General features: G+C 40.6%; 1 protein-coding gene across 6 annotated transcripts in view; it reads left to right on the top strand.

Annotated features, from left to right (window-relative positions):
• ETV1 (ETS variant transcription factor 1) overlaps positions 1 to 17,264 on the top strand; it is a gene marked incomplete at its 5' end in the record, with an annotated part of 65,100 nt that extends 47,836 nt beyond the window's left edge. For all 6 annotated transcript variants that reach the window (XM_082499593.1, XM_082499594.1, XM_082499592.1 and 3 more), the window contains 5 exons: positions 4,568 to 4,663; positions 7,040 to 7,108; positions 10,181 to 10,350; positions 14,118 to 14,219; positions 16,828 to 17,264. In XM_082499593.1, the coding sequence (XP_082355719.1) occupies positions 4,568 to 4,663; positions 7,040 to 7,108; positions 10,181 to 10,350; positions 14,118 to 14,219; positions 16,828 to 17,049 (659 nt within the window). In that variant the 3' untranslated portion in view covers positions 17,050 to 17,264. The remainder of the gene's footprint in view (positions 1 to 4,567; positions 4,664 to 7,039; positions 7,109 to 10,180; positions 10,351 to 14,117; positions 14,220 to 16,827) is intronic.
• Between the last annotated feature and the right edge of the window lie 7,842 nt (positions 17,265 to 25,106).

Below are 25,106 nucleotides of genomic sequence, written 5' to 3'. Positions count from 1 at the left end.
TGTAATTACTTCTCAGACCAAAAGGACAATTGAGGAGGATATGGCGTAAGTTAAATTACAGGACTGGCTGTATCCACTGGGAACTGCTTCTGTCCTTAATACGACTTAGATGGTAATAAAGTATAAAGCGGAGAAGTGGGCAGGCAAACAGTAAGAAGGTTCCAGTTTTAGTGTCATCACTTTATTTTATGCCTGTAGGGAAGGCGACAAGTTTCACGTATGAGTAGAGTTGTTTAATGAATTTGAGTGAGTTCAAGGTGAATCTGAGTGGTTGGATCCATGGGTCGAGGCCAACTGTAGGTGATCCAGCAAGGCTAAGTGCTGGTCCTGCACTTGGGACACAACAACCCCATGCAACACTACAAGCCTGGGGAAGAGTGGCTGGAAAGCTGCCCAGCAGAAAAGGACTTGGGTATGTTGGTCAACAGCTGGCTGAATGTGCTCTGGCAGTATGCTCAGGTGGCCAAAAGGACCAATAACATCCGAGCTTGTATCAGAAATAGTGTGGCCATCAGGTCTAGGGAAGTGATTGTCCCCCTGTACTCGGCACTGGTGAGGCCCTGCCTCAAATACTGCATTCGGTTTTGGGCCCCTCGCTGCAGGAAAGACATTGAGGCACTGGATCGTGTGCAGAGAAGGGCAGCAAAGCTGGTGAGGGGTCTGGAGGACAAGTCTTATGAGGAGCGGCTGAGGGAACTGGGGTTGTTTAGCCTGGAGAAAAGGAGGCCGAGGGGAGACCTCATTGCTCTCTACAGCTACCCGAAAGGAGATTGTAGAGAGGTGGGGGTCGATCTCTTCTCCCAAGTAACAAGTGATAGGACAAGAGGAAATGGCCTCAAGTTGCACCGGGGCAGGTTTAGATTGGATATTAGGAAAAATTTCTTCACCGAAAGGGTTGTCAAGTATCGGAACCGTCTGCCCAGGGAAGTGGTTGAATTGCCATCCTTGGCGGTATTTAAATTATGTGTAGATGTGGTGCTTAGGGACACGGTTTAGTGGTGGACTTGGCATCACTGGGTTTACAGTTGGACTTAATGATCTTAGAATCACTTAGGTTGGAAAAGACCTTTAAGATTCCATGATTCTGTGAGTTGTAAGCAGGCTCCATGTGTGAGGCAGCCACTCACCAGTACACCATACTGTTCACCTGAGCTGCCACGCAGAGACCAAGGCCTGGCAGGTAGCTCAACTTCTTCACCCACCCTGTTTCAGGTTGTACACACCTTCTAAGTGTTGGTGTCCCATCTCTGTCTCTGCACGTGCACGTATGTAATGCAGTACTTCTGTATCACACTGTGCTTTGTCACATGCGCATGGGCAGTGCCCTGGGCCTCCAAATCTTCAGATGGTGTTGATAAGGTGAACTAGAAAGTAGTTCAGAGTGTAATACAACAAGATGTCCTTAATTAGGAAGGCTATGTAAGGTCAGAACCAGAGGATCGGCTGAAGGAGTAAATCCTGGTTCAGGTTTCCAGTTCCTGCTTTGCTCTGCTTCATTCAGGAGAAATCAGTCACTTCATCCAGGTGCCTGCAGAAGCTTCGTCTTCCCCATGTCTTGCCCGGCAAGGGGCGTGGGCTGAAATACTGTTTGTTTCTGCTCAGGGTGTGATTGTGGGTCCGAAACCTGGTCCTTATCTCCGAAAAACAATTGGAAAAGAGGATTTAAGGATTCCTTACCCACTTTGAGTTATGCAGGGCTGAGACAACCTAAGCCTTTAAATTCCGATATGGTGATTAATATGAAATACTTCCTTACCAAGGGACCACTCAAGCATCTTACTCAATAACGAAACCTAGAACCTGTGCCTGCTAAATTCAGTAGCAGATTTTTCTTGTCCTGAGGAAGTCTGTTTGGGCTTCTTCTGCTTTGATGTACTTTGATTAAGGCGCAGCAGAGATTATTTCCAGTATTTTTCTCTGTGACGTTCCCAGATGAGAAGGCATTTCTGCAGTGTCTAGATTACACGCAATTTTAAAATAACACCTACTGCGAAAAAATGGTTTCAAACCAACATGATAGAAGGCTACATTCATTGTTTTAAGATGACTGCTATGTTGCTGTCAGCAAGAGGAGCAATGAAGAATGACCTCTAAGTATTCCAAATTAATAATAAAAGATAGATTAATTTTATGTCTCTGTATTTTTAGTTAGGTTTTTTTTTTAAGGGACTTGTTCTTGACATGATGTAACTTTACAATGTGAATTACTTCATTAAAAGTCTGAAATAAGCTTGTTGTGTGTCCCAAATACAGGCTCATCTTTCTGCAAAGACTAAAAATTGCTAAAAGGTGATGGAATCAGTCACCTCAAAGACTTGGATCCAACCCTGGAAGTATTTTATTCCTAATTCTGTCCTATTTGTTGTCTTCAAACAATGTTTTAAGGAGCAGAAAACATATAATTGCTCTGTAATTTCTGCACTAAAATGTTTTCTTTTGAAGTAGCTCCGCTTAGCTAGTAAAAATACTTCTGGGTCTTAGTCAAGCATTTAGTACAATTTAAAACTGCAATGCTAAATTTCATTGGTTGGACTTTTTATTAGATAAGGTAGAAATGAAAGCAGCAGGCAATTTAATTAGCAGTAATTTTTCTGGGCAAGTCATTACTTTGATGAACTTCAGAGCAATGTTTATGGCTCCTAATTAACCATGTTAGTCATTTGATTGAATAATCACTTTGGAAATGTTTCTACAATTTGATTAGAGTCTGACCCACTCTGATAGTCATAAATTAACTGATAGCACTTTAGGATAACAAGACTCTAGTTACTTTACGAGAAATAAACTCTTCCTTGCTGTATTTTTCGGTCCTCTGTGGACTGTTTAAGCACAAGCTAACCAGAAGATAAAGTAAAGTAGTGTTGGTACAAACAATGCTCGCCTTAAAAAGACTCCAGATGTTAATTATAATTGACTGAGGAGCATGGGAGATGAAACCCCGAACTGGCTAAGAATGCAACTTCTTGGATGCGTGCATAATTCTTTATTCTGTAGACTCTGCTGTATCACTTTGCGAGAGTGGAGTTCATGAGTCAAAAAGGGGTTTGCTGCCAACACTAGTGAATATTTACCTAAAATAGAAAATAGCATCTGTTTCAGTTCTCCAACTTCCTCTTTTTTTTACGTAGATTTTTCCATTCTCCTTAAAATTCAATCTACTCGGTAACACGAGTGATTCCTTGCAGGTGAACCACTCTACTTGTAGCCTTGACTTCGGGTCTGCAGAGCTATACTTGACTCGGGTGACCACTGAATCACCGATTCCTGTGGTTGCTCAGAATAGCTGCCTGAGACGTTAGAGATTCTCGTGGCCTGAGCAGGCAGGCACTGAGCGTTTCATCGAGAGGGGGAGGTAACGAAGAGTTCGGCACAGATGCGCGAGAGAGGCCGTGGACTGTTAGAGGAAACTTACTATTATTGCCCTGTGTTTCACTTGTTTTGTGAAGTCAGTGTAAAACCTCATTTTCTTATCCTGCCAAATCTTTGATACTCATCACTAGTCAGTGAACAGTGAAATTTGGAATCACAGTCTGAAAGAGTCTGTAGGCAGTGTTGGAAAAATAATGTCTGCTCTTTCGACCTCTGTTTGCATCTCTTGGAGAGTTACAAGTTACTCGTAACAGATTGCATAGCTTGGGGTAGGAGTTTATCACAAGATCAAATAGACTTTGTTAAGCACGACTTTTGATATCCAAGAATTGGGTTAAACATGGTCTAGAAGGGCAAACATTTATGGTGTATTTCTGTTTGCAAGTCCCTGCACACAGGATATGGCTTCTTAGGGACAGTGCAAGACATGGGGGAAAAGTAGAAAGACATTTGAAGAACACCATTTTCATTAGTTCTGTTTGGTTTTTCTCATTTTTCTTGCAGATTTGAGTAGAGGTAGGGAATGGGAAATACGTGTCGATATTACTTGGAATGTGCGCAGTAATTTATTTTTTTTCTTGTGAGGGGAGTTGTTTTTTGGTTAGGGATGTACAGGTGGAGGGTGAAATGGATGCATCCGAATTCCTAGATTAAATGCCTAGCAATTGCAGAAAACTTCATTAACTCTTCAAATCCTTAACTGGAGTCTAAAAAGCAATATCCTACCCTAAATTCACTCTGACATTGCTTGTATTAATGTAGAGTTTATAGGTCTCCAGTGTGATTGGCAGGCTTTTCTGTGTAATTGATTAAAATTGTTAGGTTGAATTAGTTACAAAGATAGATATACAAGCACAGGGTTTAAAATATTTGTACTGTCTTGTGTGTATTTTTTGGTCTGTGGATGATGTAAAGTATAATTGTCATGGGAGTCAGCTTTAGTAAAACTGAATACAATAAGGGTTTGAGTTCAAGTGCCTATGTTAGATGGGATCTATGATCCTCACATTATGATTTTCTCCTCTGCCATGCCTTCTGCGTGCCGCTCTGAAATGCGAACTGTGTGTTGACAGGTTCCCCCTTGCTGTAACGTGCATCCTTTCTGTTGCTCTTCTGCCTGCAGCCTGTCTCATTGATAACCTGCACACTTTTAATTCCAGGCAGTCTTTTGACTAGCGTTGTCATCTTCTTCTTTCAGAAGTGCCTAGCTGCCATTCCATTTACATGAGGCAAGAAGGCTTCCTGGCTCACCCAAACAGAACAGAAGTTAAGTTTTCTATTATGTATCGCTTTTGTACAAGAGAAATGTAAACAATTTAAAAGCCTGGAGGGATTTGGGGTTCACTGGTTTAATTCTGCTGCTGGGAAGACTTGCATCATCTTTCTTTCCCTTCCCAGTCTCAATTTGTGATGCACTGATTTTTATTTATATTTTTGTAGCTCCTTTTAGTGCCACAGGTTGATCAGGATAAGAAACATTTTTATTATGAATTTACTCATTCTGCCTTTCAAGGCCTCTAGCAGTTGAAAGGAAGAGGCGCTTAAAAATTTGTCCATTTCACCCATTCTGCTCAAGTGATATTTTCCAGGCTATTCGTGTGACAGGCTCAGTTAAGTGATCCGTTTTATACTTTAAAATCAGTGAAGGTTTTTGGCTTTTCCTTTTGTTATGATTTTTGCAATGTTTTGGTGCTGCTTAAGCCCAAATTGTATAGCCATGTGATACATACCAAAACTCTCAGTAACTTCAGTATGGCAGAGCTTAGATCCTTGTCACAATTAATAGTTCTGAATAAAAGGACTTCATACGCGTTAAAAATAAAAAGGCCAACAGAACTAAAAAAAAATGAACACTGAAAGAGAGGTGGTATCCTCCACTGTCCTGCTTTGGTGTATCTTCCTTGTCAATATATGATTTTGTTTGTTTGTTTGTTTTTCTTCCAAGAGGCAAATTTCAGAAACATGAGGGAAATTGGGATTTGAGATTGATGAGAATTCAGACAGGTGTATGAATCAAAGTCCTGTAGTAAGATTTCATTCACTAGTGAAAAGACACAAGTGGAAAGACAACAAATCTGCCTAAAAGCCCAACTGCTTCTGGGGCGGAATAAAAGCAGAAAAAAAGAAAGAAAAGGTAGTGTTTAACAAGGAGGGTGAAACAGGAGATGGAAATTTATAACAGCCTTGGTATATAAAATTATATGAAGTATGGAAGCTTGATAAAGGAGGTGAAAGACATCAGGGAAAAATCCACAAACTGCAGGGCTAAGGTCAACAGATCTGAGTTTTAATCACAGCACAGATAGGGGAAAAACAATCTTGGCCATGTTATGGGCTCATAAGTACTTGGAGATGGTAAAATTGTTGTGGATGATGTAGAAAAAGCAGTGTCGTTCAATAAATATTTGTTTTCTGTATTTGGAAATCAGTCAACATGATTTTATGGAATAAAGGTCGTGTCAAATCTGATCCTATTCTTTGCTGAGATTAAAAGTTTGATTGATAAAGATACTTGTATTGTATAGTTAGACTTTTTATGGCATTCAATTTGCCACTGCATTACATTCTGATTAAGGAGTTAGCACAAAGCAGTATCAATAAAGTACACATTAAATACATTAAGACCTGGCCAACTGACAGATCTAAAAGTGGCTGTCACTGGGCAATCATCTCTGAATGGATTGTTTCTATTATAGTTCTGTAGGAATTGATATCGGGAGTGTTGCTATTCAACATTTTCAGTAAAGATACGGAACAAAGTTAATAGATAACTTTATGGCACAAAGATAGGCAGAGTGGTAAATAACAGGCGGGACAGGGCAGTTACACAAAGCGATTTGAATTGTTTGGTAATCTGGGCACACTAAACAAAATGTTTTTTAAATATGCTGAATGTAGACCAGGCCTATGGAACCGGGAAACAGTATATTGGAAAAAATGATTTTGAGATGGGCCTCCTCCTCCTAGGCTTCACAGTGGGAAACCAGCCCAACCAAACACTGCAACCCTATGGCAAAAAAGCCTTTTTGTAATATTTGCACAGTCAAAAGGAGGGTCATAGGGAGGGAGGGGAGGAGGAGATGTTTTGTCTCACTGAGTGGCACCGGTGAGGCGGATACTGGCATGCAATACAGTTCTGGTTAAGCGAAACGTTAAAATAATACTGAAAAGTAGGAGTGTGTACAGAAGACAGCGGTAGAAAGAATGCAGGGTTGCAGAGGGTGTCTTTGAATGACAAAAATTAAATTTTACAGAATGATCTTAATCGGAAGAAACATCAAGGCGAGGATGACTTCTGTGAGTGTGAGGAGGAAATACTGAGTAGGACGTTTTTAGTCTCGCAGGGAGAAGACCCGCAGGAACTAATGGTTAAAAGTCAAAGCCATGCTAGTTCAAACAGGAAATGAGACAAACATTTTAGAATAAATCATAAAGAAAAATGGGTGCTTTTTCATTTTTGCAGGTGGAGATTAACTGTCTTTTGGGAATGCACACATTAATTAAACACGCCTGTACTGAGGCCAAAATGTTGCGATTGGGCGGTGTGTAAAGGATGTGGGATATTAATCTGATTCCTCTATGACTTAGTGTTCCCTCTGGCATTAAGCCTATGATCTCTGCTTTCTCCATGCATCTTTTATATAAACACCTCTCTCTTTTTAACTTACAGGCTGTATGTATGAAAAGGGACCTAGGCAGTTTTATGATGACACTTGCGTTGTTCCAGAGAAGTTTGATGGTACGTATGACACATCTCTCTTTCTTTTTCTTGTGTGGGGAGATGAAAAAGGAAGAGATGAGGGACTTTTCTCTGTTGCTGATCAAAAAAGCTCGGTAACGTTCCAATTTAGGATTCCTTAACACACCATTTGCAGTGCGCCCAACCAAAGCTGACCTTTGTCTCTTGAAACCAAAGTCTCCCTTTCAGTAGGTTGTCGTGCGACTTTTGCCAGCGAAAGATGCTGTATCCAGAGTTGTGGCAGAGGAGCTCAGTTCCTGTGCTGTTGAGAAGTAATGGGAGGATTTCCATTGCACTGATGATCACATACCGCTTGTTGCTTGAGATTTAATGAAAGCTGTTCTTATAATTAACAAAACAGTGGAGAAAGCAGCAGCTTTGGTTTTACTGAGGATTAAGCCTCTTGTCTCGCTGTCTCTGAAGTGATGAAGAGTGGGGAGTGAGTGTATAGGGCATTTTTGTGTTTGTGTCAATGTGTTTGCACTAGGTTAAGCATCGTACCAGTGGTTTATTTTTCAGTGGGATTGATTACAAATCAATGATCTTTTCACAACACTAGGCATTACAACAGATTTTTTTCTTTTTTTTTTTCAAGAGGGATTCTGAGGTCAATTAAAATAAATGGCGCAAATTATCCTCAGTTACTCTGATGTAAAATCAGTTTCCTGGTGTAACTCAGTTGATTTCAGATTTATTTCATTACAGACAAAGTAGATGTGCTCAGTATTCTTGCCGGTCACTCTGTTAGTCTGCAACTTTGGGAAGTGATTTGGAGACCAATTACTTAAATTTGCTAGAGTGGCTTCTTTGTGTTAGTGTATGTATGTTTGGGCTGCTTTGTAATAGCAGGAAAGATTAGATACTTTCTGATAAACTCATGAACAGCTCTCTGACCGTAGCCAAAAGTAGAGCTGGAGAGCTCTTGGGGTTTTTCTCCTGCTTTATTTTGTTTGTTTTCCCCTGAGAATCACTTATATGTTTTACAAAACTATTGCCTCTCTAGCAACAATTGTTGTGTTCGCAGAATAATGGGAGACTCTAAAATGAAAGTAACCTGAAGAATTACACATTCCTCAAACTGAGGTGTCATGTGCACTTTAGGGTTGGTAAGGAATAGCAAGAAATAAATAGAAGATTATAATAATATCAGACCTAACTGCAGATTGCTCAATCCAGTATTGCATTTTCACTGGATTGACCGTTCACTGAAAAGGTGAGTTTATTGAAAGTGTCTTGTTGAAAGTCTTTTTTTTTTTTTTTTTTTTTTTTTTTACTTTTCCTTTTTAAAGCACATTGCGTCATGTGTTTCTTTTTCTTCCCCCAAAATAATTGTAGACCTGATCTGTTTTCAGTACCAGTGGCAAATTCATATTTACGTTTATGGGAATGGGATCAGACCCTGTACTGCAAGAAGTTAAAACTCTTCAGGAATAGCATTTGTCTATATGTTTCTCAAAAATCCTTTCTGTTTGTTTGGGTTTTGTACAGGAAAGGGAATGAAAATGGAAAAAAAATACATATAAAGTAAAAGACTTAAATGTTTGGAAATATTGGTACGCTTGCAAAGCAAGCAGTCTGCTGCTGTCTCCTATGAGTATCCGTTGAGAGAACACCTTGTACTCTAGAAGACTGATGTTGTGATACAAATAGGTGTGTTTATATTTGTAGCCTTATGACTTTTGAGGAAAAAAATAGCAGATGCGTCATCATGTTTTGGTCAGTAAAGCAAAAGTGGGATAAGCCCAGGACTGTTCTTGATGTTTCAGAAGTAGATTCTCAGCTGCTTCGTTTGAAATCAAAGATCGGCACAGGCGAAGAATCTGATCCTCTGTAATACTGCACTTGCTATTTGTGCATTGCTCAGCTCTCATTAAACGAAAAATCCTGTCCTTGAAAAAGAAGGCCTTTCAGGGCTGGAACTTGAACCTCACATAAACCACAAAGCCTTGTGTTGATTTATTTGTTTTCCACAGCTATTGACTCAATTTTCTTTCCTGATTACAAAAGGAAGTGCTCCATTTTTAATACTATTATTCTTACTTTCGCTACGCAGAGCCGTTCTGTAATGGCCATCAGAGCATCCTAACGTTGTGGTTGAATGTAAAGTCCCGGCTTTCCTTATTAAACAGGTCACACTGCTTGTTGGAGGGTATATCTGTTCTGGTAGTTGAAATGAGGAGTTTTACCAGCATATCAAGGATTGCTGTCATTGCGTGCAGAAAAAAATATTCTCTGCTTCAGCATCAAACCTTTCAGCTGTTGTTGTTTGCATGAGTTGTTTAGTATGAATGTGATTTAAAAACAACAGAGACACAGCACGGATGTAGCAGTTTTTCACTGGCAGTTTGTGGACCAACTAGCAGAACGCTGTTATTGTTGTTTGTTAAAAGCTTCCTCTGGACTTGAAATTTTAGAAAAATTAACTTGCTGCTTTTCAGGGGGAATACTAATCTAATATGTAGATATGAGTAAAAGTAATATGTGCTTTTATGCAAGTCCAATATGCCACAGAGGAACTCGCATATCTGCAGGATTTGCATACCTATACATAAAGCACATGCTGTTTAAGTCCAAGTCAAATACTTTGTCAAATTTTCCTTAGAAGCATTTGCATGCAAAAGAAGTTTCACTCAATAGGGTTTTGCAGCTTTATGAAGCATACATTACATTTCCAAAACTGGGGCTTGTGCAAAGTATAGTACACAAACGCAGTACTTCAGACATCAGAGTTGCTTACAAAAATAGTTCATGCTCTTTCAGATAGAGGATATTGCAAAATGGTTTGCAAGCGAGATTTGCATGGATCAAAAGCAAATGGGGATAGGCTTAGGGAGACTTCCATAAATCATGACTGAATTTAGGTACTTTTTAGTATGTGAATATGTTATTGTAAGAGTGTTTACAATTAACAGCAGACAGGGGAATGTTGCGTATGTGGGTGGCTGGACAGTAAGAATTCTCTCCCTCTGTTTTATTAACCCTAACAATAGCGCTTTCCCGGTTTATCTGACAAACGGAGCGATGATGCTTTCTGCGCGTCGCTCACCTAACGTTGCTGCTATTCCTGTGCAGGGGACGTCAAACAGGAGCCAGGCATGTACCGCGAGGGACCCACGTATCAACGGCGAGGCTCGCTTCAGCTGTGGCAGTTCTTGGTAGCTCTTCTCGATGACCCATCAAACTCTCACTTCATAGCGTGGACTGGCCGAGGCATGGAATTCAAGCTGATTGAGCCGGAGGAGGTGGGTTAGACAGACGGTGTGCCCTGACATCCGCTGCCCCATCCTGCAAATTTAATAGTGCTCCTTCGGACTTAGGCCTTGCTTTCCTTCGATATTTTGCTTCAGTAGCACTTCAGGAGGGTGACAGAGAAAGGACTGGCAAGGGAAGTGCTTCGGTTAGGTTAAGCATAGACTTGATTCCTAGTCACACAAAATCATCAAAATATTGCAAGTACTAGAGTTACGAAATACTTGGCATTAATTATGTGGCCCGGATTTTTCCGAACAACTTCGTGGATAGAGCTGTCTTCCAAAATCCTTTGAAACCTTGTCCCTGAATAGTCTTTCAATACCAAATATTCTTCAGTGTGGAGATGTGGGAACTTGGAACTTTTAGGCTGTAGAGTGAACGACCCCAAGTCTGACAGGTGGCAAAGGAGGATGTAAAGACTGTTAGGCGGTAAAATCCCATCAAAATTATATAAACCTCCCCCTTTTTAGAGTCTTGTGCAGAGTCTTCCTGCTTACCTATATCGTTAGATTGTTTAGTGCATGCTTAGATCCCAGGTTTGCAAACAGTCATGCGTGTCTCTCCTGAACCATGAAGGACTCGTGGGGTAGATAAAATTACCTGTATTCATGAACGTTTGCTGAAGCAGGACTTAGTTCACTTGTGTGATAAACAGGAATAAATGGAACGTTTTATTACATAAACTTTTTTTGGACTACGTAACATTAAATAATCTATCCTGGGATCTAAACAGCCATGGAAACTGTTGGAATATCTGGTGTGCGTAAATTTTATTGTGATACTGATGTGGATGATTTGATTAGGGTTGTCAAAAAGCAGTATCATTCTGGTTTACTGGTTTTTTGCCCCTTGGACAGGGTTGGGTAATAGAGGAGACCGCAGCAAATTTTCCATCAGCTTCCCCTCTGAGTTAGAGCTGAGTAGGAACGTTCGGGGGTGTAAGGCTGCTTCTGCGTTGCGCCAGCTATTTCTGCCGTTCGCCGTCCATCTGCTGGCATAAGCAATCTGAAGGCTTTCTTGCATTTAAGTTACATTGTCTACCAACAGCCCTAAGGAGATGATAGAGTAGTTGGGGATGGCTACAGGACTGATGTCCCTTTTCTTCGTGACACGGTCTGGCTGAGGGACAGGTTGCTGCAAGGACCCACGTGCTGGCTTTCATTCGTCCAAGCATCCCCCGCACTAGTGATAGCCACTGTTGGCAGATCCTGGCCTTGTGCATCTGAGGATTTGACCGCAGAACGGTCTTAGTCGATTTGCTACCAAAACTTTGCTGGCAAGTCTGCAGCCTTAGCAGGCTACGCGAACTTCTTGGTTGTGTGCCCTGGCCCAGAACAAAGTGAAATCTTTGGAAAGGCTTTTGTTTGATTTTGGTGAATGAGGTATCTAATTTTTCCTGCTGCCTCAGTCTCAGTGTGTTGTACACTCTTAGTTTTGTCTTGCCTTTAAGGTATGCCCAAAATTTGTCAAGATTGAGGAAATTTATTGAAAAACGGTTCCCAGCAGATGGTGCAAAAACTGTATAGGTTTTATTAGCTAAGGAAGGAAAAGCAGCAAAAAAACTCCCTAAGATTTCCTTATTGTGTAATTCCCTGAAGAATCGGATGTTCTGATTCAAGTTAACCAGATCATCTGCTTATCTGACTTTGTAGCAGTTGCTTTGTGTTTTTGAGCAGCACTGCATCCATGATCTGGAGGAGGCAGGCTACTTGAAACTTGCCTTACTCCTGTGGGCTCTCAGGGAGTACAAAAGAGCCTAAGTTGTTTTCATATGAATGTCATGGACCTGACAGAAACTGTCAATTAAAATAAGAATAGCCTATGGGAAGTTGCACAGATCCGTTGATTGCCAAGTGTAAATTGAAGGGAAGTCAAAGAGCTTGTTGGTTCAGCTGTGGCAGGTTAGGTTGTCAATGACATGGCTTTTCCATCCCTTTCTGGAGGTTTATGCCCTTTTACAAAGGGTGACAAGAAAAATGAATGTGTCAGCTCCTTGAGCGCCATAGTTCATTCAGAAAGTAGATAAATGTGGACTGTGGAAGCTGAGAATTGGGCATAGGTCCATTTCTGCTGTCTTGTCACAGGGACAGCAACCTTCAGCAGGAAGATGGGGTGGAAGGCCAGAAGCCTGAATCCCTTCCACACAGCAAGACTTGATAAGTGCTGTGCAGTTCAGGGACAGGAAGACTTGCTTCTGGACCTGCTTGCTTATTTAGGAATGTCAACATACCACACAATATAGCATATTCTCAACCATTAATTTGTTGGAGTTATCTTTGCTGTGTGTTTGTTTATTATGCAAGCCTGTTATGTTGGGGACTTTTAGGACTCTGATTAATGCAGAAAAAAAACTTGGCAGGAATAAACAGAGAGTGATGTAGGCATGTGTTACAAAGATGAATAGGCGAATCAAGGTTATGCAGCTAGGCCAAATCTACAGCTGGAATAAATTGACGTGATTGGAGGTATGTTTCAATACAGCTATAACATAGCTGAAGTTAGCAGAGCCATGATAATTTACATAAGCCTGAAAAGCTGCACCACTGAAAGGAAATAATGCTTTCAAAAGAAATTTTAAAAATTATTGTCCAGATGGAGATCAAAGTCAGGGATTTTGCTGTTGTTATTTAGTCCCCTTCAATTCTCAGTGCTGCACGTCATCTATGGTTTGTATCAAAAGGCTCCAGACACCTATGGGAAAGTTTTGTAGAGCAGTTTGAAGAGAAGCTGCTTGACTACTCTCTCCTTTTTCCAGAGCTGTATGCATATGCACCTATCAAACATTTTTATAAAATGTGCTTTAAAGAGTTCATCAGCTCTGACTTTATTTTTTTTCCTCGGGTGACATGATAATCGTTTGTACAGCCAGTAATTGAAATGTCACCAACAGCCAATTATAATTTCAGGTGCAGAATAAGCAGTTAAGTTCTTTAAACAAAAGGTCTCTTTGTCCAGAACTACCTTTGGCAATAAAACAGGAAGCGTAAAGGCAAGTAGAAATCATAAGTCACAGCAGAAGATATATTGTTCTCTATGGAATGGCTTCACGAGTTGCTTGCAACTCCCTTTTTCTTATTATTTTTTAAGGGAAATTATACAACTACAACAATTACATTTTTCTCCCATTCTTCATACTACCATATAGGTCTTCCAAGCAATTACCCTGCCTCCTCTGATAATTCTTTTTCTTTATATTTATTTCTTTCTAATATTTAAGACTAGGAGTTGGCTTTTGACTCATGTCTCCTAATAATCTCAACGTCGCTGTCGTTCCAAGTACAGTTTTTATTAGTTCATGAATTAAGTGTGTATGCGTGTGTGTTTAATATAACTTAGTGTTCTGACAGCAAGGAAGACACAGGAATAGTACAATTATCCACAGTATCAAACTAAAGAAAAGTTTTCATCTTTCATGAAAGTTTTCTGGTGGAACTTGATAAATATTTTTTGTGTATTATCTTTTTATATGGCTTTATTTTTTCATTGGTTTTCTTTATTAAAAGCAAACAAAAAACCTCCCAGCCCTCCACCACATTTGCAAATAAGTAAGTCTGCTTCAATTTTAATGGATGACTGTGTGTCCAATTAAAAATCATACTAGTACATGGGAAATTCAGGTCATGGCAACCTTTTCTCTTGTGTTTATTTGTTGCACCTGCGGTGTTTCCCCTCCTCCATCCCCAAATAAAATATCTGATGATAAGATCTGCTTGTTAAATGCATTTAACAAATCAATGCTAATCCATTTTTGTGGCAGGTGGCACGTCGCTGGGGGATTCAGAAAAATAGGCCAGCTATGAACTATGATAAACTTAGCCGATCGCTTCGCTATTATTATGAAAAGGGAATCATGCAAAAGGTGAGCAGCTAATTTTGTATTAAATTTCACCAGAGTGTTGCATGTTAATCCATAAGTCACTTTATGAGGAGTACTTGTAACTGCATTGCTTAGGTGTGTTTTTCATCTATTTTGGCAAACACTAAGCTTTTTCACCTATCAAGTCCAGTATATGCATCAAAATATTTTTTTTTTTTGGTAAAAAAGGTCTGTGGTTTTAGTTCACACAATGCAAGTCATGATTATAGGGAAAGAGGTAGCATTCAAAAATATCCAAAAGAGCTTCCTGGCACCTGGGAAAGGCAAACAGTAGAGTACAGCATGAATAATGTTTTGCAGATCTAAATTAGCTGCCCAGCGCTTGGGTACTTTGGTAAGTGCAAGATAGGGGAGAAAAATGATACCTATTAACATACCAAATACTGTAATATTTTACCAATAGTGTTGTAATAATACCATTTTTAAGTGGAATTTAATATTTTATAATAGGCTGAATTATGAGAAATATTTAAAAATAATTTATATGTAACAGTCTGGTCTTGCTGACAGTACTCAACCCGTCCGTCTACTGTGACTTGCAGATTTACTTGTATTTTTTAAATGCTGTTATGTAGTACTATGTAGATTGACTGAGAAATCAATAGGAGAGACCCGTCTGCTGCATCTACAAAACTGGCAGGTGTGATCAAAGACGATAATGAACACCTTGTGCTGTAAAACTCGTTCCATATCTTTTCACGTTAGTTTGTGACCTGTGGTGACTTAACATGTTTAAACCCGCCATTTGCCAATTCCATGAATGGAAATAATGCTCTCGGCTCAAGTTACTGGGCAACTATTCCGGTAGGTTTTGTGAAGTCTCAGTTGGGAGTTGCCCGTTAACAAGTTCTCTTGCTTTGATTATGGGATCATTGTAGTGCTCTCCTTTTTCAGTCTCCAGGAGTCGACCTGGACAACAGTCTGGGCTGATACGGGCTTACGGTATTTCAGCAGCACAGTGTCTCGTCCGTTTTTGTGCGCCCCATAACTGTGCATTGAGTCTTTGTAAAGTGGACTGGACATTGGGTCCAGTCGGGGAGAAGGAGAAAAGCTTGATTTTGCTGGGTGGTGCTTCAGGCAGAGGAGGTCCTCCATGGCAGGTTACAGCTCAGCAGCGTAGGCAATTGTACCAGCACAGTTCAAAGGCAGCGCAGAGGCAAGAATAAGTAGCAAAGAGAGTGAAACAAGTTGAAAAGGTGGCGACGGGAATACCATAAGGCTGATAGTGCTGCCCAGCCCACACATCCATTTAATTTGGAAAGTTTACAAGTACTTCTGACAGCTAGCCTGCTACCTCTTCAACTACTACTTTATTATCTACAAGAATGTATTTAACACACATTTTAAAAGCTAGTTTGGATGCTTGTTTTTCTGACATAGCAGTGTTTGAGGTTTGCCCTGGGATCACCCTATCTGGCCAGTTAGTGAACATTAAAAACTAATGGTGGTTGTAGATTCATGGCAGGTTTCTTTACTGCGAGGCTTGTATGCACATTTTTTCCCTGTTTGCTTTAAGTTAAGCAATGGTAACCGTTTAATGCAAATGCCCAGTTTGTGAATGCAGCCTTCAGTCTGTCAAACTTGCTGACGTTAATTTGATGAAAAAAAATTCTACTGCAGATATAACCTCTACCAAAGGTTTACATTATTTGTAGAATAAATACGCTGAAAATTTAAGGAGGTGCTTCGGACTATTTTGCACCCATAAGAATAGATTTAAGTTTGCAACACTTGAGCCACCTTCGTTCACTCGCTTCCAATGCTGTGCTAGCCGGAGTTGCAAGAAGCAGACAATATGATCTTTATTTAAAAAAAAATGTTACTAAACTGTGAGCATGCAACATGGTTCATATTTTTTAGTGTAATTCTCGAAATAAGGTGCTTGAAAAGCCACTATATTGACTTTTTTTTTTTTTAAATAAGACAATAATTCTGTATTGTTTTTATCGTTCTTCAGCTTTTGGGAAGATGAAGCACAGACCTTTAGTGCTATTTCTGAATAAGGGAAAACTTTGGGATCTTTGGACAAATTGCCCCTCCATAAGCAAATCCAAATGTCCCAGCTTTGCATGAGCAATAGCTAAGTACATATTAGCCTACGTATTTGCTTACGCTGTCCCTGTGCAATCAGCGTGCACTGTAACTAAGTGCTTTTATACTTAAGTATGAATCAATCTGCGTAAAGTGAAATTCAGATCTCTAACATGCAACGTGATTCTTTTTTCCACTTCGCACACAGAGTGTTGGACTTGGTCATTTTGTTTTGCCACTGTAGTGACAATTTGTTTACATTTTCCAGTAAGAACAATTCCATTTGTGGTTAAGTATAGGAAACGATCGCAAACAAAAGTTTGGAAGTAGAATACCTAGTCCATCTTCCAACAGGATATCACGTGTGGCAAAACCAAGAGCGTTCTGCAGTCTGCTTCTGCAGATCCCTGTTGTCTTTGCTAGGTCATTGCCTTACCAGTCCTGCTGCTGCGTTATTAATTGCGTAACGAAGGTGAGTTCTTCACAAGACTGTTGGACTTGGAGTTGCAAAACCACAAGGCCTTACGCTGCACCTCTTTGTTCCTTCTGTTGTCCTAAGGTGGCTGGAGAAAGATACGTCTACAAGTTTGTTTGCGACCCTGAAGCGCTTTTCTCCATGGCTTTTCCGGACAACCAGCGCCCCTTACTGAAGACTGACATGGAGCGCCACATCAATGAGGAGGACACTGTACCTCTGTCTCACTTTGATGAGAGCATGGTCTACATGCAGGACGGTGGCTGCTGCAACACCCACCCCTATAACGAAGGCTATGTCTATTAACAACAGTGACAGTGAAGGGGGTGTTTCCCCCCCTCCTTTAGGCTTCTCCTCTTTCACAAGACCCAGAGGAAAGCTGAATCGACTTCAGTTTGTTTTTTAAATAGTACACTAAAAGGGGCTTTTCCTGTTGCATTACTCCTATGGTCTGCCATGGACAGCGCACTTTATTTGAAAGGGGAGGGTTGGAACCTAAACGTTATTCTGTGTAACAGGAGGAAAAGGGTGGGTTTGCTTTTTACTTAAGTTTGGGAAGGGAACATACAGGTTTTAAGTACAAAAAAGCTATATCATGTCTGGTTTGTTTCATATCGGCATAAGATATTGTACATTTTCTCTGGGTATCCATAGTACAGTTAATTCTCATTGTGCAAAATAACCACTTGATGATGATATCAGCCCTGCATGCCTAGGGCATTTTTTTCTTGCCATTCTTAGTTGTCTTTCTGCAGTTATAAAAGAGAAGCAAAGCGTATACCATAGCGTTTAATTTAGAAGCTTGCAGTGGCAGACCTTGCACCTTGCCTCTGAAAACAACCAGATATCTTGAGAGTTTTTCCTTCTTTTTTTTCTTTTTTTTTTTTTTTTGGGGGGGGGGGGAGGTGGAGTCAAAAAAAAAAAAAATCCTATTTAATGACAGAGTGGCCATTAGTACAGTGACCAAGCAGCAAAATCCCTGACTTCAGACTGCAAGCTGCATGCCATATCTGGTGCCATGTTGCTATACATATATGGCCCATGCTATGGTTTAGACCTTTCAAGATCCGTTTGAGGGTGGTAATTACATGTGGTAGGCTTTCTGATGATCATGTCAGCATTAAATACAGGATCATGATCAGGAGGGAGAAAACGTTTTGTATCCTTCCATTTCCTTTGCTACATAAATAAGTTATTTAATCAATAGGAATTAACTGTACTAAGTCACATATCTAATTATGCTGTTTAGACACAGCAAGCACTCCTTGAGAAAAATATCCAATACACTAAATAGGTACTTTAGTAATTTTTAGACACGGTACCCATTAATACGCATTTAAACCTTTTACTGCTGTGTTATGTTGATAACATATATAAATACTAGATAATGCTAATGCTTCTGCTGCTGTCTTTTTCTGTAATATTCTCTTTGATGCTGAATTTACTATGACCATTTATAAGCAATGCTGTAACTACAGGTAGCATTTCAGGACAAAATAGATGACTTGAACCATTTATTGCTTAGAAAATAGCTTACGCCATAGCTGTGCTATAAGCAGCTTTTATGCGCATCCACAAATGACTAGTAAGCTTCAGCTTGCTAAGGAAAGCTCTGCAGAACCTTTTGTAATTTTCAGTGGAACAGAGACTTAGACGAACTGTCAAAGAATACCGTGAAGTCGCTGTATGACGTTGTAGTGCTGGCACTGATGTTACCAATCAACTTGTTTTGGACACTAAATGTAAATGTGATCAGACACGCTCGGAAGAGGGGGTTTTTTTGAGAGTTTTTTTTGTTGTTGTTGTTACTTTTTCAAATCGTTTTATTTTTTGAGGGGAGTAATCTTGAACACAAGCCACACATGCTATTCTGTATGTAAAACAGGAAAAAAAAAAAAAAAAACAAACAAAAAAGCCCTGACAAAACCCCCAAAGTTTTAAATATTTATGAGCACCTTTTCTGAAATACAATATTTCCTAGTTTGAAGGGAGGGAGAGGGGGTAAGATCTGGATTTCTTTTTTTGCCCAGTGACATTTAAATAGGTGTTACATGGAGTACCTTATTTTCCTGTATTCCCAAAAAGCAGGAGGAAAATGAATGTGCCACCATAAAACAACAAGAATAATTTTCATCATAATGGACGGATTTCAAAGACAATCCTAGGGGGTGGGTTAATTTTCCATCCTCTGTCGATTAAGACACTAGTTAAGCTATGAATATTTTAATATGCATTTAATCAAAAGTAAAGAAGTATTGGTCACTAGAAACCACAGGTGCATAAAAGATGTTTGGGCAAGTATTTAATTTACTCAGATCCATAAGATAACACATTCTATGGGATTGTATATATGCCTTAATATGTCACCTAATTCTGTCATCCGTAAGTCTCAATGGCACTTAAATTTTCAGTGATCAGCCCAGAATCAGAAGTCGAAAATTGCAGAATTAGCAAAAAGGAAAGGGAAAAGGTTGAGTAAGATGGTTTAAAAAAAATGTGATTTCCATTGAAATAAGGTTCAAATGAAACATGCTTTGATGAAAAGTCCTTGGATTGGTTTTGGTTCTTTAATGTCAGCACGGAGCGCCTCTTGCCTGTGGCAGGATGTGGATATTTGGGAAAGGGGTTGGACAAAAAAGGAAAAAAAAAAAAAAAAAAGAAAAAAGAAAAAAAGAGGAAAAAAATGCATCAAATGTGTAATATTTAAGAAGAAATATATATATATATGTATACGGTAGTGACTCACTGAACAAAACAAGCAATCAGACCAACATGACATGATCTCAGCAGAAGATATAAAAGTCTTTCACTGAACTGATTAACCCTTTAAAAATGTACCTAAGAGGTTTATTTAAAGTCTGTTTTTATTCCACTTTTTTTGTTTGTTTGGGTTTTTTTTTTTTTTGTTTGTTTGGGGTTTTCAGGTAGAATAATAAATCTGGCAGCTGATTTCTGCAAGATTGTTGTGTATTGGTTTCCTAACCATTTGGACTGGAGAGGCCCCTGCAGTAAGGTTCTTCTTTTGGAAGAGGAGATGATGGTCTGCTCCTAGTGCCTAGAATAGCTTCCTCCAAAATGTAACCAAAAAAAAAAAAAAAAAGTGAGGAGTACGTACAATTGGTATATGAGTTCTAGCCAGGATTTAGGTTGTCAAAGCATCGTATTTGACTGACAAAAGGGAGGGCGGTGGTCTATGTAAATTTAGAGAAAGATTGATTCCAACTAAGAACACTTAACACATTTTCACAGGGCATTTTAATACCCGACTGAATTCGAATGTGGGGTGTTTGGGGCTGGGGTGGGGGTGCTGGCGTTTCGTTTCATTGGTTGGGGTATTTTTTGGTTTTGTTTTCAAGCTGTACCACAACGGGAGAGAAAATGCAGGCTTCGCCTCTGGTTGGAGGAGGAGCTGTGAACGGAGTTGGCTTGTGCGTGTTTGCTTGTGCATCTTTTTGCCGCCCAGAGCAGCGGGCAGCCCCGGGCGGTGCTAACTGTGAAGCAAATCTGGGAGGCGTCACTGCAACACCCACGCGTTGCGGTACGGCTGTCGGTGCTCAGGTTTCCCCTGCCGTGACGGTTCAGTCGCGCCGGTAGCTGAAGGGAGGTGAAATTAGATAAGGACTTGGCAGATCCCCTCAGAATCCAATTGAGAGAGCTAAGATTACAGGGTTAGGGCAACACACAAATTTTGCTTTAGGTATATGACCATCCATAAGAGAGAGCCTAAGCCTTTCCTCTCCAAGGTCACACCAGTCTTAACTTTCCCACACGCTAACTACGATGCAAATCTTAAGATTACATTCTGTGAAAGCATGAATTTCATATGCTTGTCAGACCAAATCTGCATGCTTTACTTACAGTTGGCGGCTGTGGTAACTAGGGGACGCTGGGATACAGGAACAGCGAGGATTATTTTCTCCAGTAATTCCCTGCAAAGGGCCGTTTGCTCAGAATCTTTTCATCTTTGGGATTTCCTGGTACCTGGGACTATTCCCCAGGGATTAGTGCTTAGAGTTTTACTGCTCTTGACTTCTGACTGGTTTGAGCTGCAAGTCCATCTTCACGGGACAATATCATCTAGCAAATACTTTTGCCTTCGTTGTGGTTTTTTGTTTGTTTGTTTTTTAATAGCAGGAAATAGATCAATGTGTGCAAAAGGTATTATGAGGAAATCTGAATTGTTAATGGCTGTACTTTCTCCTCTGAAGAGCATTAGCTTCAGCTCACATACTGCAGGCAATAGCACCCGTGAACAGCCCTATTTGGCGCTCACATTAGCAGCACTGAGGACTTTTCCAAAAAATCTCAAAGATGTTTTGGGAGTCTTAATTAATATGGTAACTTACACTTGTAAGAATCACCACTCTGAAATACCCAACTTGGATCTAGCTGTAAGAGCTTTGGAGGTTAATTTCTCAGTTATCTTCGAGTTCGTTGGGTTTTTTATTGTTGTTGTGTATTTTTGTTTTATGTTTGGTGGGGTTTTTTGGTTTGTTTGTTTGTTTGTTTGTTTGTTTGTTTCATTTAACAAAGACTACTCTGCTGGGAAAGGAGGTAGCAGCTTGGGAGCAGGTGCCTGTGCTCCAGAAACCCCAGTTCAAAGTCCCCTGCCTTTTGCTAAGATACCGGGCTGAGAACGGGAGCATCTGCAATGAGTAACTGAGCCGTGCCCTCCTTGTTCTCTCACGGAAGAGGGAACTACAGTGCATCGTCTTCTGTTGCTTCTGCCGCAGGAGTGGTAATCTCTGGCAGAGCAGGGGAAGGCAAAGCTGGGGGCAGCAGCATTTTAAAACCACAAGGTTACCCAGAGGATGTCTGTCAGATCCTGAAGAATCGTAAATGCATCAGCAAAGCGCGGTGCCTTACTACCCAGCTTTCGCGACTGCGTAGGCAGGTACAGTTAACTTCGATCTTTTACTTCAGATGGTTGAACTACTGGTTTCCCCCTTGAACGCCAGTTTAATTTCTGTGGGAAGGAAATATCTGTGCCATCTTCTTATGTAATAGTCTGAAAATGCCTATGAAGAGTCTCATTGACATTTTCCCAAAGAACTATTTCTGTGTGAAAGTGACACAGCAAACGTCACCAAAAGAAGGCGTAAATAAACTCCGAGAAGGTATCCATACATCATGTTCTCCAAAACTATACCGTTATTTACCCTAGAAACATATCACGTCTTCAATACTGCTTCAGTATTGTCCTTATTATATATTTCATTGGACTGACCTCAAAAATACACAGCATACCCTGAAGTTTGTTGGGTATTTTTTCTTGTTTTTTTTCTTAATGAACTTCCTGCTGTTAATAGAAGTTACAGGAAGGTACCCCTGAGGCAGAGTCACAATCAAGCATTTGGATCTGGTAAGCCCTAATTCTGTGTCTTTGCCCTTGCAAAGCTCTTTGGGCATTTCTGCCCACATCTATGCTTTTTAGTTGCGTGGTAGAGAAGTAATTACAGCCATTCATTGGTGGGTTTGGGGTTTTTTGGGGGCGTTGTGGATGTGGGGTTTTTTGTTAGTTTATAAGTAGCTACGATTTGTTTTGTTTCAGAAGGTACATCTCTTTCAGAAGGTGTATCTCTTTCCACACTCCGGGTAACCAGGTGGATACTTGGGGTCCAAAACAGCATTTTTGCTGGGTAATCCACAGTACAGGCAACGACAGTTCCTTGCTGCTGCCCTAAAATGGAAAGAGTAGAGGAGATTTCACTGTTTTCTTACCCCTCCCCTCCGTGATAGGACCCAGCTGATCGATCTGAAGATAGTTTAAACCAATTCTTCACTCACCCGTGATATTTTAGTGAACAGTGCGTTCATTAGTTAGTACAGCAGCACTTTATAGAAGCCCAGGTACAGAGTTGAGTGGTTTAGATGTACCTCAAAGGGCTTCCATGGTGGCTTTCAGTGAACGTCTTGCATGGGGGGCGGCGTACGGCTACACGACCTAAATAGAGGCAGAAGGAGGTGTGTTTGCAGAGGTGGCCAGGTCCTCAGAGATGAGACGTTTGCCGAAATATGCGGTTAAGGCTGCTGAGGGGCTGACTGGGGCAAGCCTGCCCTGGAAGACCTGGTGAGGAGCTCTGTGTGCACGTAGAAAGCCAGAGAGAGCGTGATCCCAGCATTGAGGCACAGAGATGGGAAAAAGTCTGTCAGGGGCAATCTGGCCCTACCAACTAGCTAATCCAGAGCTGATTAGTACAGGAAGGAGGAGGTTATATGACCGATACAGTAAATGACAGAGGTAATTATTTGAAAGACATGCTGCAGGAGAATCATAAGAAATGATGGAAAGTAATAAACTCTGTAAACAGCAGTGATTTTTTTTAAGACCGCAGTGCTTGTGGGAGTGCTTCAGGAAAAGGAAGAGAGAAAGTAAAACACAGAAAGGGACGATAATATTAGATGAGAACAACAGGAGTCAAATCATGAACTGCATTAGGGGACCTGGAAGATTGCAGTGTTTTAGATAAGGAAGGGACTAAGATAAGTCCAGAGTCAGTAAACTGAGATAAGAGGGAGAGAGAGAAGGTAATTGGAGGCAGTGCGCTTTGTGGTCAGTGGGCCAAATGTGTTAGGCTAACAGAGCCGCACCAGGGATGCGTTTGGCCCCGGCGGTGTATCCCCAAGGACAGGAATATCAGAACTGACTTTGGAGTGATTGTTGATAATTTAGTAAAACCATCTGCACAGTGTTTGGTAGCTGTTAAAAGAGCAAACAAGATATGGGAATATGCAGAGAGTGTTCTGGGCTATAAATGTAGTGACTTTATTGTCCCACTATATTAAAAAACCAAACCAAACCAAAAAGAATACCTTACAGGATAATGGGGCAGATTGTGGTTTGGCGTAAATCAGCTTGGTTTCCTTGAAGTCAGCTAAGTAGCTTTGTGCTGACAGAGTCTGTGGCCTGTGTTTAGTAATGAGTGTGCCTGTCCAGTGTGGTGTATACACGGACACGTTTACTTGTTACGTTATTCAGAAAGACATACAAATGAGCAAGACCTGGGGCCTAGCATGAGACCAATAATAAAAGATGAAATTAAAGAAAAATATACGTCTTCTGAATTCTACTGATGTAGACAACTCATTCCGGTTTTTGTATGAAGCTCGCTGCTGGAGCTCCATACCTCCCTTTAATCCTTACAATGATCTCCTGTGACCACTGCTGGCAGACCACACGTGCTGCAGTCCCTGCTACAAGCGGCTCAGCGTTGGTCTCCGCAAAGGTGGCTGAGATTTGCAGGGTCGGGCTGCCCTCCCAGCTGCTCATGAATTTCACGTGGACGTTGATAAGTCTAAAGGGGTACAACTAAGTTCCCAGCCATTCTCGGGGCTAGCAAATTTCAGGTACGTTGCCGATTTAGCCACAAAGGCTAGACTTGCAAAGAAAGGCTCTGTGAGCCCAGCTGTAAGAATTTAGGATATCTAAGGGCCTCCACAAAATCTTTCAAAAGCTGGCCAGCTGAACCAGGGCTTCTCTGCTTCCTGCAGGAATGAAATGTGGGAGCGACGAAATGTGGGAGCGACAAAATGAGTGAAGATCTGGATCTGCATCTACAGAGAAATAGAATGAAGAACACCTTTGTATTATTATTTTAGAGTTTCAGTGGGACACTGCAGGAGGGAGTTCACAGGAGTTGAAGCAGTCAAACGTTTCCTTGCAGCCCAAAATAGATGCCTACACCCAGAAAAGCACTGTTAGTTTTACACAGCACATGCATGTGTCTGGTCAACATTCAAGCTTTCAGGAATTTGGGTTTTTGGTGTTTAAATCTTCCTAATATGTAGGGGCATATTCTGCTTAGTAACGAGTTATCTTTTAGGTACTCTACTGCTCTACTTTGTAGCACATAAAGTTTCTTTGTGAATCTAGCCTTAATGACTGAACCATGTAACCTTCTCTTGCCCTCTGGCCAGTTCTGCAGTTCTGATCCCCACATCTAAGGTTATGGGAGACCTAGAAAAATACTGAGAGACGTCATAAGAATAAGCAAGGCTTACAAATGGCTTTTGTATTAGCAGAAACTTAAAAGGTTTCAACTTGGGACAGATAGCAGAGAAGGAATAAAATCCAGGTCTATAACATCATGAATTGGAATAGGGAATAAAATGTACTGAGTCTCATAAGAAATTATTGGGGGGACAATAGAAATCAAAACAACAGTTGAGGCGCTTTGAGAACATTAAGGAAGTACTTTATCATACAGCACAATCATTACTTTGTGAAAATTATTGACATAAGTTGTTTTGAGTGGCACAATTCTTAAACAAATTAAGAATAATTGCTTAGACAAATTCATGGAAGAAATGGCCAACAGCAATTCTTAACTATGCTGATGAAGTTGAACTCTGCAAATCAGAAA

This window comes from Vanellus vanellus, assembly GCF_965231255.1.
Source record: "Vanellus vanellus genome assembly, chromosome: 2".
In the NCBI taxonomy this organism is placed as follows: Eukaryota; Metazoa; Chordata; class Aves; order Charadriiformes; family Charadriidae; genus Vanellus; species Vanellus vanellus.
Note: the sequence above shows the minus strand (reverse complement) of the source record. Positions and strands in the feature narration are given on the sequence as shown.